Source organism: Tachyglossus aculeatus, chromosome 22 (assembly GCF_015852505.1).
Source record: "Tachyglossus aculeatus isolate mTacAcu1 chromosome 22, mTacAcu1.pri, whole genome shotgun sequence".
In the NCBI taxonomy this organism is placed as follows: Eukaryota; Metazoa; Chordata; class Mammalia; order Monotremata; family Tachyglossidae; genus Tachyglossus; species Tachyglossus aculeatus.
In genome coordinates, this window is record NC_052087.1 from 31,247,928 (window position 1) to 31,268,943 (window position 21,016).

Here is a 21,016-nt window from a genome sequence, read left to right on the forward strand (position 1 = left end):
TCTAGAAGTAGCATGTTTCTTTGGGTTTAGCTGATGGACTATATTGTAGTACTACACAAGGTCACTCTGCTCTCTTCTAACTCTCAGTGCATTGATTTACTTTTTAACTGGGATCAACACTGTCTTAGGTTGTTTAGGAGACAGCAAACTGAGAGGAAAGTAATATGGGACTCAACTCACAGTAGCATGGGCAATGGGAAAGAACTTGAGCCTGGGAGTCAGAGGTCCTGGGATCCAATTCTGCTTGGCCCACTTGCTTCTGCGTGACTTTAGGCAAGTCACTTAATTTGTCTGTGCCTCAGGTTCTTCAACTGTAAAATGGGAATGAAATACCTGTTCTCCCTCCTACTTAGAGTGGAAGCCCCATATAGGAAGGGGTCCATGTCCAACCTGATTAAGTCTACTCCAGGGTTTTTGAACAGTGCTTGTCACGTAGTAACTGCTTAACAAATACCTTTGTTGCTATTATTATCATTATTATTGTCATTTTAACGAGGCATGATTTTCACTAGCCACAAGTAGCAATACAAAAGGGGAGATCTGTTTGAATTTATATAGATGTCCAAGATGCACTTCTAATTGCTTTGCCAGAGAATCATTGCACAATAATGAACAGTGGAGCTGTGGGAAAGTTGCTCTAGTTTAGGATTCATTTCAAGAATTAAAATGACTCAAATCGATGGTGTAATCCATATCAATGAAGATGAAAAGGAAGCAGACTGAAGAGCTGGAAATCTGGGGGAAGCATTTGGATTAAACAAGTGGTGTGCAGAATGGGAAGGTGGTGAAGGACATGGGGCTAACCATGGCAATAGTTAACAAAGACCTTTATTTGGTTGTTATCTCCAGAGAATACACATTGTCCATATTAATCCCATACATGGCACCAGAATATTACATCTGAAAATATACAGTGGGGCAGGCTCTTTGACACATTGGCATCATGCTGCATTCTGGATTTCTCATTTTAGAAATTCAACCTTTGAACCGTGCACAGGTTTCAGAAGACTCTGAACTATAGTCGAGATCATGGGCGACGCAGGTGGGTCACTTCTTTTGCCTATGAATTGCACTGTGACCCTCAAAACAGTACTGTGACCTAGAAGCAGCATGGGCTGCTAGGCAGTGCATGGCCCTGAGAGTGAAGAGGCTTTGGTTCGAGACGCAGCTCGGCAAATCACTTAATTTGTTGGTGGCTCCAAGTTCCTCATCGGTTAAATGAGGATTAAATGTTTGTTCTCCTTCCCTCTTAGACTGGGATTCCCCAGTTAGGGTCGGGGACTAGGGACAATCTGACTAGTATGAACTCCAGTACCTGGGTCAGAATAAGCACTTGGTATCATTCATCACTGTTGTTATTTTTATTAATATTACTGGAGTGAGCCGAAGTATGAGTGGTCAAAGGCACCTAATGGAACAACTAGAGATCCAGGCCCAAGGAGTAAGTCTTTCCCAGGCCTTCAGGTTGCTCCTATACCCACCTTCTACCTCTTGGCTTTTTCTTCCTTTTTTTGTCACTTCTCTGAAGGAAAATAATAATAACTATGGTATTTGTTAAGCACTCACTATGTGCCTGGCACTGTTCCAAGCACTGAGGTAGATACAAGATAAACGGGACTGAACACAGTCCCTGTTCCTCATGAGGCTCACAGTCACAATCCCCAGTTTTACAGCTGAAGGAACTAAGGCCCAAAGAAGTTAAGTGACCTGCCCAACGTCATACAGCAGACAAGTGATGCTTAGTACAATGCTCTGAACACAGTGAGCCCTCAATAAATATGATTGAATGAAGTGGCGGTGGTAAATTAGAACCTGTGACCCTCTGAATCCCATGCCAATGTGCTATTATTATTATTACAGATGAGGGAATGGAAGCACGGGTTGTCTTCCGAGACTCGTGCATACCAGTGCTTTGGAACTGGATTAGAAGCCGAGTTTACTTTATCATCCTGCTGTTACTTTTAACCTGTCTCTGCTTTTACTTGGCCCATTCTTGATAAAAAAACGGTTTCCTCTCTTTTTTTCTGCATTATAGGAAACTCAAGAACAGACCCCCATTAAGGTTAGCTATAGTATAAGGACTGGGGTTTCGTTGGAGAATTTTATATTGGCACCTTTCTCCCACACCTCTTGGCTTTCAGCGCTTTCTGATTGCACAGGGATAGATCTAGCCAGATTTGGAAGTCACTCAATCTGGGGCAGGGCTAGGGAATTGCCCAGTATTTTTCAAAGTCATAAAAGGAAACAGCAGCTTGAATTGAGATTGCGCCTTTCTTTCCAATTGTCTGTCTCTTTCACGCATCTAAATTCTCAGTTGAAGAGTCCTTACACCAGAGCACCCTGCAGAACACCTTGCGGGGCTGAGGGACTCCCATGCTTTTATCCCCTGAACTCCTCTTCTTTCAGGAGAAAGAACATCTCCTTGAGTTGAGTTGAGTTCTCTGCCCTCCACTACCCTCAACCTCTCTGCCTCAGTTTCCTCATGTATGTTATGAGGCTAATAAGACGTGCCTCACAAGCTGCTAGTTAGAATGCTTGTGAGGTATTTCATGGCTTTAAAAGGGTTATTTAAATTCTTAATAAGAACCCATCAAGCAATATTGTTCTCCTTCCTTTACACTGCAACCCCGGAGCCTCAGCAGGATGCAATAATAACCAGTTATATAGCAGTTTTCTCCAAGAAGCTCAAAACACTTTACAGACATTATCAAATGAATCTTCCCAACTTCAGAAAGCTGTCTTTTCCCAGTTTTGGTAGCCAGAAGAGTAGATTGTGAGCCCAGCGGGTAACAGGGTCTGTGTCTGATCCAGTGATCTTGTCTCTACCCCATAGGTTCGCACAGTGCTTGCCACTTAGTAAGGCTTAATGAACATCTCAACTATCATAATGAGGGAGGCTAGGGAACATTTCCAAAGTTAGGTTAGTCTGCAGTGTCCCAGGAACTGAATTACTTGGTGCTTAAAGTTATCGGACTTCGTTGTTTGCCTAACCTAGGAGTCTGTCATTTATAAGTGTGAGCTTTGCTCTGCTACCTTTAGCCTGAATCCTGATAGATTAGAGTGGTGGTCCGTGGCAGTCAGAACTCAGCTCAATCTAATCTCACAAAGTCATAGCCAGTGTAATTTAGTATGCAACTCAGGAACCACTCTGACTTCCTGTGGAGAATGATCCTGGCAGCACACCCTGCTGTGCAGATAGCATGAATACATAACACTTTACAAAGCACCTTCATTTATGCCTAGACAGTCTTAGGAAGGGAGTTCCCACTTGCTTCCAAATCACTGATTTTTCGACATTGCAAAATGCTCATACTGCACCCAGCCCCGTCACAAAGTGAGAATTAGAAACCAGGCCCCAGCATCACTGATGTCATCTATTTAATCAATCTGCTCCAGACCACAGAGGAGGTGAATTTCCTGTTGTAATGATTACCATCTTCCAGAGGGCCTCCTCTGCTCTTCAAGATTCTCTCTGAGAATGGTCCACTAGAAAGCTGAGTGAAGCTTGACCCAAGCACTGGAAAATAAATTAAATCCGGATTCCTCACACCTTACTCAGAATGGAGCATGATATCTGGCCCATTCCAACCTGAGAAGGATTTTAATTCCGTCTTTTGCCAAATGGCTATTCTTGGGTTGTACTGGGGGGAATTGGTTGTGTTCACGGAGGTGGGCTTTCCCCAAATATTAGCCTTGTCCATGTGCTGCTCCCAGAGGAGGCTCGGTTCCAGCACTCTCAGCTCTGTCTTCTGTACAGTTAATTAACACCCCCCTGTTGTGGACCTGGATTTCTGCTGTTGCTGTTCACTGAAGTGTGTGAATTGAGTGAAGCGCACATACCAAAGCGTACTCATGCTTGCGGAAACAAACTCCAAGAAAAGCAGAAGCTGAAGTTAGGGGTCTGCCTGAAGCTTTAAAATAAACCCGGGAGTCTCTCTTGCTGAACGCCAGAGCTCACAAAGTTGGGAATTGCATTTCGGAAGATAAACCAGGAAGGCCTCTTTGTCAAGAAGAAGCTTGGGCTAGAGGATGGGGAGTAATCCCCGGGAGTCAGGAGGAACTGGGTTCTAGGCCCGGTTCCACCACTTGTCTGCTGGGTGTGCAAGTCACTTCACTTCTCTGTGCTTCAGTTACCTCATCTGTAAATGAGGATTTTGTGAGCACCATTGTGGTACATGGACTATGTCCAACCTGATTATGTTGTATCTACCCCCAGCACTTAGAAAAGTGCCTGACACAGAATAAGCACTTTATAAATACAGTGAAAAAAATACATTGAGTTCTAATATGATGTTTTATCTCTCCACGTCTCCGAGTGTAACAGAGAGGGTATTCCTGGTACACTGACCTCTCCTTCAGGGTATGCTATGGACTTATCTGCTTTTCCAGGGTCAGCTATCCTTGGGAAGGCCTATCCTGACCCAGCTGCTTGACTCTTTGCAGCTTCACAAATGATTTTTTAAAACATTTGGATGGAGAGAGGGCAACTGGACCCTTTTCCCTGACTGAGCCCTCGCTTTTCCTCTACTCCTCCTCCCTGCCCCATCACCCTCACTCCCTCCCTCTGCCCTACACCATTCCCCTCCACACAGCATTTGTGTATATTTGTAAATATTTATTACTCTATTTATTTTATTAATGATGTGTATATAGCTATAATTCTCTTTATCTATTCTGATGGTATTGACACCTATCTACTTGTTATGTTTTGTTATCTGTCTCCCCCTTCTAGACTATGGGCCAGTTGTTGGGTAGGAACCATCTCTATATGTTGCTGATTTGTACTTTCCATGCACTTAGTACAGTGCTCTGCACACAGTAAGCGTTCAATAAATACGATTGAATGAATGGTTGATTATGAGGCAGAATCCGAGGCTACATTTGGGAAAAGGTTCATTTTCAGTGGATTCATTGTCATCAGGCTGAGCAGCAGGCTTCTGAGGAGGTATAGTAAGGTATCTCACTCACTTCACCATAAATCTCTGAAGATTAGTATTACAAAGTGTGAATGCTCAGTCAGTAAAAGGTATTTATTGTTTATTGTGTGCAAAACACTGTACTAAGTGCTTGAGAGGGTACAATGCAACAGAATTGGTTGATATATTCCCTGCCCTTAGCTAACAGGCTATTGAGAGGTCCCAGGGTCTTATCTCTTATGGATTCACCACCATTGTTTGAGTCTCCCAGGGGAAAGACAACATTGAAGAATCAATAGACCCAAGGAGTTTCTTTTCACCAGTATAGAATCAATCAATCAATCAATCAATCAATCAATCAATCATATTTATTGAGTGCTTGCTATGTGCAGAGCACTGTACTAAGCGCTTGAGAAATCGTCATGGGAAGTACCAAATAACAACACAAACAGGAATCTAATTCAGTCAAAGTTCTAGATTGATGAGGTCAAAGTAGATTGAAGAGAGGTTAAATTCCACTTTCTTTTTCTGCTTATTTTCAGAGAAACTTACCCTCAGTATCAAATGAGAAAGAAAGGGTTAAAGTAGCCACTGCAGATTTTAAATGAGAGGAAAAGAAGTGACCTCCACTTGGAAAATTAATAGTGATGAATACCCTACAGATAATTTATCAAAGGGGATTGGCTTTGATGGTATTTGTTTATTGATTTACAATCTGAACCATGATTTTAGCCTTTCTAAACTATGATTCTTTTGTTAATAATCAATCAATCATATTTATTGAGCACTTACTGTGTGCAGAGCACTGTACTAAGCGCTTGGGAAGTACAAGTTAATAATCTATATAGGGAACATTTTGTGCTAATATCTTCAAGCCATGAGTACCTGACTCACTTGAGATATAATTTACATTCCTTTGTCTGAGGATTATTTCGAGACAGTGCAGCAGTAGTGATTTTCTCCAGGTTTCCTGATTATGAAACTATATGGGATTAGATGTTCTCCCATTTTCAGTGGCATCAGCATTGGATGGGAAAACAGCATGGCTTAGTGGAAAGGGCATGTTCCTGGGAGCCAGGGGACCAGGGCTCAAATCCTGGTTCCATCAATAGCCAGTTGTTTGACCATGGGCAAGTCACTTAAATTATCTGTGCCTCAGTATCCTCATCGGTTAAATGGGGTTTCAACAGCTGTTCTCCCTCCTACTTAGACTGTGAGCCCCTGGTGGGGTAGGCACTGAATCTAATCTGATTAACTCATATCTATCCCAGTGCTTAGAATGGTCTTTAACTGACATTTAACAAAATAATAATAATAACAATAATATCTCATTGTATTCATTCAATCGAATTTATTTAGTGCTTACTACATGCAAAACACTGTACTAAGCACTTGGGAGAGTACAGTATAGAAAGAGTACAATTGTATAATAGAAAGATTAATTTATCTTCGTATTCAAATTCAAGTATCTTCATTTTCTTGATCAACATGACCATTAATTTTTTTTCTATCCAAACAACAATTCTATCAGATGATGCAGAAGGGCTATTAGGCCCTGTGTGTCTAAAAGAGCTCATTCTCTCCTGTATGCACTAAGAAGAAAAACCTTACTTTTTCTCTCTTAATCCCACCAGAGGATCAGGCTGCAGTCCTGAACCTGCCCTGCTTACTATTGGGCTCTGCTCCCTTCGTGTTCATGAGGCAGAAGGCTCTCAGGGAGGCATTCCTGGTCTCCCTCCACACAGGCGTGCTCTAGCATTGGAGCTTCCTGATGGGTTCTTTGAACAACTGTGGACCCCACTGACCCAGGAGAGCGGCAGGCACATACAAAGCTGCTCTTGCACAGAGGAATTAGATTCATCCCTCTAACAATAATGTTAATCATAATAATTGTGGCATGTATTGAGTGCTTACTATATTCCAAAGACTATTCGAGGCTCTGAGGTAGATACAAGATGATGAGGTCAGACACAGTTCTTGTCCCTCATGGGGCTTTCAGGCTTAGAGGGAAAAGAGGAATCCTTACTTTACAGTTGAGGAAACAGAGGCACAGAAAAGTTAAGTTGAGTAGGTTGGACTACTAGAAATGGCCTGGGTTTGAATCCTGGTTCTGCCCCTTGCCAACTATGTGACATGGCACTAGGAAAAATAACAGTAATAGTACTATTAATAGAAATTAACTAATTATTTTTATTAATTTACAGCATAACATTATAATATGCCATGTTACTAATAGATTGATGCATTTATGTACTAATATTTGTATTATACAAAATATATACTGTTGTAATATTGACGGATATTTTAGTATATAATTGATTCTAATTATTAATAATAATTTGGGATTTGTTAAGCACTTACTATGGATCAAGCACTGCACTAAATGATGGGCAAGATCAGATTAGACACAATCCCTATCCCATATGAGGTTCACAGTCTAAATAGGGGGGAAAACAGATAATCCCCATTTTGCAGACGAGGTAATTGAGGCCCAGAGAAGTGACGTGATTTCCCCAAGGTCGCAGCAGACAAGTGAAAGAGCCAGGATTAGAAGCCAGGTCCTTTTGACTATCTCTCCTACTTTTCCTACCCCAGGCTTTGGCTCAGATGCCCTGACAGTATGGAAGAAGTACAAAGATGACGTTTCTGAACAGGAGGCAACTTTTAATTACGGTAACCCTTTAGTAAATGAAACTCAAAAATACGTACTAAAAAGATTCAGGATTCTGTCCCCTTGACAACTGTGTTTTTTTCCCTCAGGAACGGTGAGTCCATCTACATTACAATCGCTGATGTCATTTCTATTGTATCATTCTAGGGAAATTAATTGCCTCCTATGCACTTTGCCATTTAATAAATCCATGCAAAAGATAAACAATGTCACGGAATTTGAGTTCTTGGGACTTTCTCAGAACATAGAAGTGCAGAAGACATGTTTTGTGATATTTTTCCTCTTCTATGCCTTCATCCTTGTGGGAAACATCCTCATCATGCTGACCATCTATTTCGGAAAACTCTACAGGTCACCCATGTACTTCTTCCTCAGCTATCTGTCTCTGGTAGATCTTTGTTACTCCTCTGTCACGGCCCCCAAGATGATCAGAGACCTAATCTCTGAGAAGAAAACCATCTCCTTTGAGGGGTGTATGATACAACTTTTTGTTGTCCATTACTTTGGTTCCACCGAGATCTTCCTCCTTACAGTGATGGCCTACGACCGTTACGTGGCGATCTGCAAACCCCTCCATTACCTGAACATCATGAACCGGTCTGTGTGCAATAAAATGCTTGTGGGCACATGGGTCACGGGCATCATCCACTCCATGATTCAGTTGTCCCTGGTTGTCCGGCTGCCCTTCTGTGGCCCCAATGTGATCGATCACTATTTTTGCGATGTCCATCCCGTGCTGAAACTTGCCTGTGCCAACGCTTATGTTGCTGGTGTTGTAGACACGGCCAATAGTGGGACGATCACTCTGGGGCCCTTTCTCATCTTGCTCTTCTCTTATGCTGTCATATTGTGGTCCCTGAGACATCAGAGCAAAGAAGGACGGCGGAAAGCTCTCTCTACTTGTGGTTCTCACATGGCTGCGGTCATCATCTTCTTTGGTCCCTGTACTTTTATGTACATGCGACCGGACACCACCTTTTCGGGAGATAAAATGGTTGCCATATTTTATACCATCATCACCCCCATGTTAAACCCTCTGATCTACACTCTGAGGAATGCAGTGGTGAAGAATGCCATGAAGAAGTTGTGGAGTAGGAAAATGGTTTTGCAAAAATGAAGGAATAAGACACATGCTTGCATTTTGAAGGTCTAATTGGGCTTCAAACATCTGTTAGGCGCCTAGAGTTCAATTCACCTTACAAAGTCCTGCCCAAAGTTAGCAATAGTGATAACTGTGATATTTGTTCTGCACTTACTATGTGTCAGGTACTGAACTAAGTGCTGGGGTGGATATGAGGAGATCGGGTTGGAAACAGTCCCTGTCCCACATGGTGCTCACAGTCTTAATCCCCATTTACAGATGAGGTAACTCAGGAACAAATAAGTGAGGTGAGTTACCCAACAGCACACAGCAGAATTTAGGGGGACTGGGATGAGAACCCAAGTTCTTCTGACTCCAACATCTGTATTCTATCCACTACATCACACTGCTTCTCTAGCAATACCTGTCTCCTTCCTTCTTTCCATCCTCACCATCTTCTAGCACTCCCCATATCCCTAAAGGGAAAGCATAAACAGAATACATGTAGCAAACATCCTCAGAACTGCCCCACTGCCACAGCTTCATGTAACAAGAAATTCAAAGGGGATGAAAAGGCACCACAATAGGGATTCAATTTCTTTTTAGTTTCTCCATTTGGTTCTTATTATTTACGTTAAAATCATTTAGGAAAATGGTTCTGCAAAAACGAAGTACTAACCCACATGTTTGCATTTTGAAGGTCTAATTGGGCTTCAAACATCTGTTACTCTATGTATGTTGCTGGTGTTATAGACATGGCCAACAGCTGGACTATCACTCTGGGGAGTTTTCTCATCTTGCTCTTCTCTTATGCCATCATATTGTGGTCCCTGAGACATCAGAGCAAAGAAGGACTGCGAAAAGATTCTATCCAGCCAAGAGCACACAGTGCTATGCAAGACAACAGTGATGTGGGGAGAATGACAAGTGGAAAGAAAAATGGAAAATAAAGAAAATGAAGTGACCTGCTTTATGGCATTGATTAAATAAGGTGTTAGTTAATCACATTCTATATGTTGAGCACCTAATTCATTACAAAGTCAAAAGACTATCCCTGATGGGTCTCATAGTCTGAAAGGCAGTTAATTTATAGATGAGGAAACTGAGGCACAGAGAGATTAGGTGATTTACCCAAGGATACAGTAATGGAAAAAGACCCAGAACCCCTGATTCTCCACACCATGCTCTTTCCACTAGGTGATCTTGGTGATCCCATGCTGTCTCCTCTAAAGAACAAGTGAACATGTTTCAGTCATGATTCAATCAGCTGCAAAAATTGAAAAAGCAAAAATATGTATTCTGGATAGTCCACCCACCAGTAGTGTGTGACTCTGCTGGGTGACCTTGCTGTGTCCCATTTTGCAAATGAGAACTAAGGCACAGAGAAAATAAGGGACTTGCCCAAGACCATACAGCAGACAAGGGTGGAGCTGAGATAAGTATCCAGGCTCTGAGACTCCTAAGCCCATGCTCTTTCCACTAGGCCATTTTCTTACGATAAAGACAAAACTATCATTTCTATATAGAGTTAAATGGTATGCAGTATTGAGGTTATGTATATAATCTTTCCAACTTGCTATTATAAACTGCTATTACTATGGATGCAGAATAATACTGTTTATAAATACCAATTTAAATTACATGCATGACTGTGTAAGCATCCATAGAGTTGTGAGATTCCCAAGGAGAATATAAAAATGACAAACTAACCCAATGCTGGAATTTCACTTCCACTTTTACAAGCATTCAGATAGAGCACCCTGCCATTGTTCAGTGCAGAATAACATCTACAGAGAGTTCACATGGCTTCACATGAACATGGCTTCACCTTCACATGATGATGAGATCAGATTATGGAGAACTTCTTTGGAAGAGAGAATCTTTCAAATATTTGTAACATAGAAAAGGGGTGATAATCCATGTAAGAAGCAGTGTGGCCTGATGGATAGAGCATGGGCCTGATAGTCACAGAGCCTGGATTCTAATCCCAGCTCCACCACTTGTCTGCTGTGTGATCTTGGTCAAGTCGCTCATCTTCTCTGTGCCTCAGTTACCTTACCTACAAAATGGGGATTCACTACCTATTGTCCCTCCTAGCATGGGCATGAGCATAGGCCTGAGAGTCAGCCGGACCTGGGTTCTTATCCTCCTCTGCCAGTTGTCTGCTGTGTAACCCTGAGCAAATCACTTCACTTCTCTGTGCCTCGGTTACTTCATCTGAAAAATGGGGATTAAGATTGGGATCCCCATGTGGGATAGGGACTTTGTCCAACCCAATTTCCTTGTATCCACTCTGGTGCTTAGTACATTGCCTGGCACACAGTAAGTGCTTAACAAAACCCACAGTTATTTTCAAGTGCTTAATGCAGTGCTCTACACACAGTAAGGGCTAGGCAAATATGAGTGATGTAACCGGGAGGCAATTCAAGTACAGGGATCAGATGAGAGGTGTTCAGTCATTTATTCTGACCCCTGAATTAGAGTGAAAAGTCAGGACACCTGGATTCTAATCATCTGCCACTCGTCTGTTTGACTGTGGACAGGTCTCTTCTTTTCTCTGGGCCTAATTTTCCTCATCTGTAAAATGGGGATTAAATGCCTGTTCTCCTTCCCCTTTAAACTGTGACCCTCATTGGGACAAAGACTGTGTCAGTATCAGTGATATAGGTAGAAGCCAGATTGGATGGAGTCGAGGGGGTCATTGAAGGAGAGGAAGATGAGGCAGAGGATCTACACAACTTGCCCAAGGAGCTTGGTTTGGAAAGGCATGGTAGAAGGGAGATGGAGTGATAACTGGAGGGAACTGTGGGGTCAGGGGAGTTTTTTAGGATAGGAGAGACATGAACATGTTTGAAAGCGGTGGGAAATGAATCATTGGAGAGTGAATGGCTGAAGATGGTGGTCAGGGAGTGAGGGGGAGATCACTGTCCTCACAGGAAGTGGTCCTCCCACTGGGACTGTAACCTCTAGGAGATCATGAGTGTCAGCAGGGCATCATGCAAGACTCTATGGTCACATCGCATTTCCTGTCTCCCAGTGCTTCCATAAGAAGATATTGAGCTCTACTAGCAGGCTTAATTTTAACTTTGGCTAGAGCAGGGAGAGCAGGCTGATCGTCACAACAAGAACAGCAGACCCCAACTAAGATGAAATAAGGAATAGAGATTCTTTTCTCATTGCAGAATGCCTAAATGTTTTTTTAAATGTTCTTCTTGAGTTTTAAATCCCATAACCAGTTTGTAAGTCATGAGAAAAAAATGGCAGAAAATAATGATAATTATAATGATAATACTAATAAATAATATTTGTGGTACTGTTAAACATTTAATTTGTGCCAGGCACTGTACTAAGTGCCGGGGTGGATACAAAAAATTGGATTGGACACAGTCCCTGTTCCACATGGGACTCACAGTCCTAATCCCCATTTTACAGATGAGGTAACTGAGGCACAGAGCAGTGAAATTACTTGTCCAAGGTCACACTGCAGACAAGTGTGAGCCCACTGTTGGGTAGGGACCATCTCTATATGTTGCCAACTTGTACATCCCAAGTGCTTAGTACAGTGCTCTGCACACAGTAAGCGCTCAATGAATACGGTTGAATGAAAAGAGGTGGAGCCATAATTAGAACCCATGACCTTCTGATTCCCAGGCCAGTGCTCTATCCACTATGCAGAGAAGCAGCATAGCCTAATGGAAAGAGCTTTGGCCTGGGAGTCAGAGAACTGGGTTCTAATCCCAGATCTGCTATATATGTGCTGTGTGACCTTGGGCTAGTCACTTAGCTTCTCTATGCTTTAGTTTCCTTATCCCTAAAATGGGGGACTAAATATTTGTTCTCCAATTCCTTTAGACGTGAGTCTCAGGGGGAAGAGAGATTTTGTCCAGTCTGATTGTCCTGTATCCTCCCCAACATTTGGCCAAGTTTTAGGCATGTAGTAAGTCTTTAATAAATACCACCATTATTATTACTGGTTAAATTCCTGATTTTTTTAATAATTGATCTCAACTAGTTTTGGCGCTTCCTTCCTTGTCTCTGAGATCCTCTGAAGCCAACTGGAAGTCCCCCAGGGGTTAAGTCCCAGGCTCCTTTAATGGTCTTTAAATGGTCCTGTGGCAACTTAACAGTTAGTGCGCATAGCCATATTGTCAACTGTGAACAAGGAGAATCCCTTGGAGTAGAACTTGAGCCAGAGCTAAGAAATGACATTTGTTGTTTCTTGTGTTTGAAAGAGATGTGGACTGGATGGAATTCCTTGAAATTGCAGAGCCAGGTGTTTTCAATACTATTGAATTTATGTTCAATTATCAAATTCACTTCTTTCTAAAAGGAAGAAACTGAATGATCCACAATCTGTGAGAGTAAAGTCTATCTGACCTCTGGCTGCAAGATAAGGTGTATGATTCTGGGCACCTATATGTAAATGACTACTGGCCTGAAACTGCCCCTTCAGCTTTCATGGATTTTTGCCATTTGGAAGGGTGCTGATGTGAAGAACAATAAACAAGATCCACAAATTGGTTTCAGCAGATTGGACTGATGTGACTTTTCAACTCTGGCTCTTCACAGTGTTTTTTTCTCATGAGTAGGCCAGGATTTCTTCCCATCATATTGCTCCAGTTTCATTATTTGACCTCCTTGGAAATAAGTCATGAGATGACATCCTCACCCCTCTTCATGACGGATTTTCAGCTTGGTAAGGAAATTTCTCTGTTTCACCTATATTTTCCTTTATTTTCATCCTATTATTTTGGTCAAAGCTGCCATATGCCATTTTATTCACAAAACAGTTCCATAACTTGCTTGGATTTTACATGTTCAGTGTTTCTGAAAGGAAGTTTTAAGACATCTTTTTCCTTTAGCAACACTTTCATTTTGGATTTTTATCATATAGAGAAGTCTTTGTCTTCTAGCTGTAATTCCAGCCCCAAACATACGCTTCATTCGCTTTTCTATGTAGGTCACTTGATCTGGATCCTACTTTTCAAATTAATTATTATTTAGCTTCTTTTATCTTTTTTGGTCTATGTTTCTGTGGTTCTGAAATCATTGCAACATTCCTCTAATTCCTAGATCTCGCAAAATATACAGAAATATGTACATTTAAAATTGTGGTTGTCTGTTACCATTCTATGAGTTTACTACTCTACTAAATAATTACGGAAGATCACTATTCCACCTTTGACTCCTCCCTCCCTTTCATCCTTGATAGTCAGTCTGTCATCAAATCCTACTGTATTTTTCCATCTACAATATTTCCAAGATCCAGCCCATTCTTTCCATCATAATGATCTCCATGTTAGTCCCGGAATTTGTCATAATCCCCTACATTGATGCATCAGTCTCCTTGCTGATCACCCTCCAATGTCTCCCCTTTCGAGTTCACTTTTCACTCTGTTACTCGGATTGTTTTTCTCAATGTTGTACTGCACACATCGCGCTCCTCAAAACCTCCAAAGGTTGCCCATTACTCCCTGCATCAAGGAGAAACTCCTGACCACTGGTTTTAAGGCATTTTGTCAGCAGTCTCCTACCAACTGACCTACTCTCTTCTCCCTCTGCACTCCAGCTCACACTCTTCATTCCTCTCAAATTGAACTACTCATTGTGTCTCATTATCATCCCATCTCTGACATGTTGACCATGCTCTTCCTCTTGCCTGGAACTCTCTCCTCCTTCAAATTCAACAGAATGCAGCTCTCCCCACCCCCAAAGCACTTTTGAAGTCATACTTCTTACAAGAGGCTTTGTGAATTTATTTCTATCTCCAGATTATAGCCTCCTCTACTGCCATGTCAACACTCCTGCAATCAATCAATCAATCATTTATTTATTGAACACTTACTATGTGCAGAGCACTGTACTGAGTACTTGGGAGAGAACAGCACAACAGAATTAACAGACACATTACTTGGCCATAATAAGTTTGCAGTATAAAGGCGGAGACGGATACTAAATATGAATAAATAATTTAAAATTCTGCATTGCCTAAACATTGGTGTTTTCACAACTGCCTGAAGCATATAATAATAATAGTAATAAAATAATAATTGTGGTGTTTGTTAATCACTTTCTATGAGGCAAGCTCTAGACTAAATGCTGGGGTAGATCGAAGATCATCAGATCCAACATGGGGGCTAGGAGGGGAAACTGAGAAGTGGGAATTGAGGCACAGAGAAGTAAAATGACTTGACCAAGGCCAGACAGCAGAAAAGTGGCCAAGGAGGGATTAGAACCCAAGTCCTCTGACTCCCAGGCCACTGTTCTTTCTACAAGGCCACACTGCTTCTCCACTTATATACATAGGTTACATACCCCATTTAATTAACAATGAACTCATACACAAATCTCCTTTCCTTCTTCCTACTGTCTGTACTTTATTTGTAAATTATTTTAATATCTGTATAACCCTTCTAGATTAAGAAGCAGTGTGGCAGAGAGGATAGAGCATAGGCTTGAGAGTCAGAAGGACCTGGGTTTTAATCCCAGCTCTGCCACATGTCTGCTGTGTGACCTTGGGCAAGTCACTGAATTTATCTGTGCCTCCTTTACCTCATCTGTAAAATTTGGGGATTAAGAGTATGATCCCAATGTGGGACAGGGGCTGTGTCCAACCTGATTAACATGTATGTACCCCAGCGCTTAGAAAAGTGCTTGGCACAGAGTAAGCACTTAACATGTACCATAATTATTTATTAGATTATAAACCCCTTCAGGGCAGGGTCATGTGGATAAACTCTATTGTACTTTATCAAGTGCTTAGTACAATATTCTGCATGTAGTAGGCAGTCAGTACAGTGCTCTGCACCCAGTAAGTATTTAATAAATATGATTGAATGAATAAATAAAATGGTATTTGTGGGTAGAGTGCCCTATCTGTGAATTCACCCTCTCCCACTGCCTGAGCAACCCACAACAAGGACACAGAAGTGCTACACTACAAGGTGCAGAATGGGAACTGTGCCTTTCAGATAGACGTCCTGGGAACCCAGTGAGGGCTAACCGGTATGAGGGGGCTTCGTATATAACTGCTATTATTAGTTGTAGGCTACTAGACCGACCCCTGCAGACCTTGTCTTGCTGATTAGGACTCGGCCCCCTCCTTCACTTGCTTGCTGCGCTACCGCTTTGTGAGTACACCCAGTAAAGAGGCAGAACTGATCGCTCTGGCTCAATGTCGGCTCATTGGCTTGTCGTCGCCCAATCTATAGAACTCGGAGCCGCCCTCTGGCCGGCAACCCCAGGTGACTTGGGGGGCATCTCGCCACAGTGTTATCATCAATCGTATTTACTGAGTGCTTACTGTGTGCAGAGCACTGTACTAAACGCTTATAAGTCTTATAAAATGGTATTGTTCCCTTTGACATCTTGATTAAAGCACTTTTAAATTCCACCCCAAACCCATGAGAATCAAATCGAGTACAGGCCTTCCATGTTTTCTGTTGTATTGTACTCTCGCAAGCTCTTCATACAGGGCTTACAGTCTAGATTCTACAGGCTCCGTTAATGCAGTCCTGAAACTCCACCTATTGCTATGTATGCAAAGAGTCTAATACCTTGTCAAAGGGGGCTGAGTTTCATTAATACACATTTGGTAACTGGGTACAAAATACTTTCCCAAAGACAATTATTTTTCAATCTGCCTAGTGTTCACACTGTAAGAAAAGGTAGTGAGCCCTGAATGTTTAACTGTTCCCCTTGATTTTCATTTTGTGAACTCCTCTTTTTGACAAAATAACTGGGCATTTGGCTTAGAATTTAGGGAAGAATTTAAGGAACCTGTTTCATTTAGTCTAGGTAGCCTGGCAAAATGTAATTTTGGAGCAGTCCATTTCCCCATCTGTGGCTGAATATCTGTCTGGAGTCTTCTGTTTCATTCAATGGCATTTATTGAGCACTTACTGAGTGCTAGGCATTGTATTAAGCACTAGTCGTATGGGTCTTGAACCTGGGGTCCTGAGCCCAGAGACATCAGTTATTTCTTCTTATCAGTGTCTTCAGTGAACAGGTAAAGCAATCCTGCTTAATTTGGAAGTTCTGCTCCTTTATTTCTACTTCAAACTCCTTCCTAAGTTGCTTGCCTGACTGAAGAAAACCATGCCTATCAATGTCTTTGAGACTGATTAAAAAATCACAAATAAAAGGGCAGACTTCAAGAGTCAAAAGTATGATCAGGTTTGACTCATGGGAGAGAACTCCAGAGAGGTACAGTGAAGATATGAATGTTTGGTCTTATTGATTACGTTTCAATATTTTATCATTACAGGCAAAATCACAATTTCCAGGAAGAGCCTTTGCTGACTTCATGGGAAACCAGAACAATATTTCAGAATTTATTCTCTTGGGACTCTCCCCAAATCCTACAGTGCAGGTTATCTGTTTTGGGCTGTTTCTGCTCCTTTACATTGGCGTCATGATGGGAAATCTACTCATTCTCCTCACCATCCGTTTCAGCCACCTAATCAATCAGCCAATGTATTTCTTCCTCAGTTACCTGTCCCTTGTGGATCTCTGCTACACCTCTACCATCTCCCCTAAACTCATTGCTGATTTGATGGTGCAGAGGAGAACCATTTCCTTCCCCACCTGTATGACCCAGCTTTTTGCTTCTCACTTCTTTGGCGGTGTTGAGATCTTCGTTCTGGTGTGGATGGCTTATGATCGTTTTGTGGCCATCTGCAAGCCACTGCACTATACAGTTATCATGAACCGGCGGGCGTGTAACTGCATGCTGCTTCTCGCCTGTGTCGTGGCATTCGTGCATTCGATGGCTCAGTTACTCCTCACCCTCCAGTTGCCCTTCTGTGGGCCCAATCAGATTGATCACTATTTTTGTGATGTGAACCCCCTGCTGAAACTTGCCTGCACTGACACCTACATGGTAGGCCTCTTGATGGTGGCCAACACAGGAATGATCGCCACGCTCACCTTTGTGGTGTTGCTTATTTCGTACCTAGTCATATTAGTTTCCCTAAGAACATGCTCCCCTCACAGTCAGCGCAAAGCCCTGTCCACCTGCGGTTCCCATATCACTGTGGTGGTCTTATTCTTTGGTCCCTGCATCTTCATCTATGTACGTCCAGCCACCACCTTCATGGCGGATAAAGTACTTGCTGTGTTTTACACCATAATTGTCCCCATGTTCAACCCTCTCATTTACACGCTGAGAAATACAGAGATGAAAAGTGCCATCAGGAAGGTGTGGTGCAGGAGGGTGATTTCTGGGGGGAAATAAACGTTTTCTTGCTTCTGATTTCCATCACACGTTCCCGTTAATTCATTCAATCCTATTTATTGAGCGCTTTGCTGAGCACTGTACTAAAGGCTTGGGAAGTACAATTCAGCAACCAAGAGAGACAGTCCCTGCCTACAACGGGCTCACAGGCTAGAATGTCCTTCAGCATCCCTAATCTCTTTGTTCACACCAAAGCAACATGGCCTAATGGCTAAAGCACCAGCTTTTAAATTAGGAGGACCTGGATTCTAATTCTGAATCCACCGCTTGTCTGCTGTGGGACCTTGGGCAAGTCACTTAACTTCTCTGGGCCTCAGTTACCTCTTCTGTAAAATGGGGATTCAGATTGTGAGCCCCATGAGGGACAAAGACGGTGCCCAACCAGATTAGCTTGTTTATATGCCAGTGCTTAATGCAGTCCCTGGCACAGATAAGCACTAAAAAAAACCAACCCTGCCAACTTTCTACAATCTGCAGGTCACGTTTTTGTTTCCGAAGGAATTATAATGGCTTTAACTGCTGCTCTATTGTCCCTGAGAGGGCCATTGCAAGGTTCCCTAAACTAATATGGCACTGTACCAAAAGGAGATCTTCCCATCCCAGTTAATAGCCACTCAGATAAACAATGGTTCCCCTAGGGCACCTACTCTCTTGTCTTGAGCCTGAATCATTTCTGGAGTTGCCAGAACGGTAACCCAGGGTCATGCCAAGAAAACTAGTCCTCAGTTGGTCCCAGTGGTCTGCAGGACTCTCGGGGGGGGCAAGCTTAGTCCTTTAAGCTTTCTGAGGTTTCCAATTCATTAGACTGGAAGGTTGGGAGAAAGCTAAAGCAACAGGAAACACAGCTCACCTTATTTTTCCAGTCCCTTATCAGCAGCCTTCCTTTTTTTTGTCTTTCCTTCTTCTTACTTGCTCCTTCTGATTCTAACTGCTGACAATATTTGATATTATTGCTGAGTGCTTCAGAATATGAATTAAAGTGTCCAGACTTCTTGTGTCTATTTCTGAAGCAAAGTAGAATAGATAAACTTTGTCCTCAAACAAGTTCAGGAAATTCCTGGGTTCCCAGGATTCTGACAGAATTCATTCATCCATTCATTCATTCGTATTTATTGAGCGCTTACTGTATGCAGAGCACTGTACCGAGCACATGGAAAGTATAATTTGGCAACAGATAGAGACAGTCCATACCCAACAATGGGCTCACAGTCTAGAAGGGGGAGACATAAAACAAAACTAAACAAATAGACAAGTGTCAATACCATCAGAATAGATAAATAGAATTATACCTATATACACAACATTAATAAAATAGAGTAATGAATATGTACAAATATACACACGTGCTTTGCGGAGGGTAAGAGGGTAGGGCAGAGGGAGGGAGTGAAGGTGATGGGGAGGGGAGGAGGAGTAGAGGTAAAAGGGGGGCTCCGTCTGGGAAGGATTCCTGGAAGACGTGAGGTCTCAGTAGGGCTTTGAAGGGAGGAAGAGACCTAGATTGGCAGATGTGTGGAGGGAGGACACTCCAGGCCAGGGGTAGGACATGGACCAGGGGTCGACGTTGAGACAGGCATGAATGAGGCCCAGTGATGAGGTTAGTGGCAGAGGAGCGGAGTGTACAGACTGGGCTGAAGAAGAAGAGAAGGGAGGTGAGGTAGGAGGGGGCAAGGTGATGGAGAGCTTTGAAGCCAACAGTGAGGAATTTTTGCTAAATGTGAAGGTTCATTGGAAACCACTGGAGATTTTTGAGGAGGGCAGTGACATGCTCAGAGCGTTTCTGTAGAAAGATAATCTGGGCAGCAGAGTGAAGTATAACCTGAAGCGGGGAGAGACAGGAGGATGAGAGATCAGAAAAGAGGCTGATGCAGTAATCCAGTCGGGATAGGATGGGAGATTGAACCAACAAGGAAGTGGTTTGGATGGAGAGTAAAGGGCGGATCTTGTCGATGTTATGGAGGTGAGACCGGCAGGTTTTGGTGATGGATTACTATAGGAGATTTGTCCTACCCATAATTCATCATGTACTCTAGTTCTTTTGTATTCTCCCAGGCACTTGGTGCAGTGTTGTGCAGAGGGATACAGCTGAGAAACTGTCAGTCAATTATTTTGATATGTAGTAGTCAGATATGGCTTGCTCAGTTTAAAGTAATTATAGACCAAGCAAGCAGCAACATCAGTAAAGGGCTGATGTTTTAGATTTTTTTTAATCACGCCCAACCCCATGAAAGTTAGCTTGAAATAGTGTCATTGAATCACCACTGGTGAGGCCTGGTGCTCCACACATATCATGACAAGTTTGAACAGTAAAAAAAATCCCAACACACTACATTGCTTCCCCCTACCATGATTTATTTTAGTCTCCTCCACTAGAATGTCAGCAAGCTGAGGGCAGGGATCATGCCCAATAATAATAATGATAATAGTAATGGCATTTGTTAAGTGCTTACTATATGCCAAGCACTGTTCTAAGCACTAGAGTAGATTCAAGGTAATCAGGTTGTCCCATGTGTGGCTCACAGTCTTATACCTCATTTTACAGATGAGGTAACTGAGACACAGAGAGGTGAAGTGATTTTCCCAAAGTCACACAGTTGACAAGCAGAGGAGGCAGGATTAGAACCCATGATCTCTGTCTCTGAAGCCCCTGCTCTTTCTATTAAGCCACGCTGCTTTTCTATTGTATTCTTCCAAACGCTTAGGACAGTATTCTTCACAGAGGGAGCACTCACAAAGTACCAGTGATTGAATACAAAAATGAGGGGGAACCCAATGAAGTGAGGTTCAAGATTAGTAAACCATTTTTTTTGGAGAACACGTACTGACCATAGTGACAACATGGCTTTTGGGGCCAGAAACCTGCATTCTAATTAAAAATTGAACACCTTGAGTAAGACATTCAACTTCTCTGTAATTCCATTTTCTCAGCTTTGAAATGGGAATATTGACTAGAAAGATTCTTTCTAGGAGACTTTTACCTTAAAAATTACTTGTAATTTCAAAATTAATAATCACCAATATATCATATTGCATTCCAAATTATCCTTACTGAGATTAGTATTAAAGCTGAAAATACTTCAGGAGAATGATTACCTTGATTCTACACAAGTGCTTAC

General features: G+C 42.3%; 2 protein-coding genes across 2 annotated transcripts; both read left to right on the plus strand.

Moving 5' to 3' along the window:
- Positions 1–7,777: 7,777 nt before the first annotated feature.
- Positions 7,778–8,704, plus strand: LOC119944010 (olfactory receptor 4S2-like). Its single transcript, XM_038765238.1, has one exon. The coding sequence runs from the start codon at positions 7,778–7,780 to the stop codon at positions 8,702–8,704; it is 927 nt and encodes a 308-aa protein (XP_038621166.1).
- An 8,269-nt stretch (positions 8,705–16,973) lies between these two features.
- On the plus strand, positions 16,974–17,903 carry LOC119943765 (olfactory receptor 4P4-like). Its single transcript, XM_038764926.1, has one exon. It carries the CDS (start codon positions 16,974–16,976, stop codon positions 17,901–17,903), a length of 930 nt encoding a protein of 309 aa, XP_038620854.1.
- Positions 17,904–21,016: the final 3,113 nt, after the last annotated feature.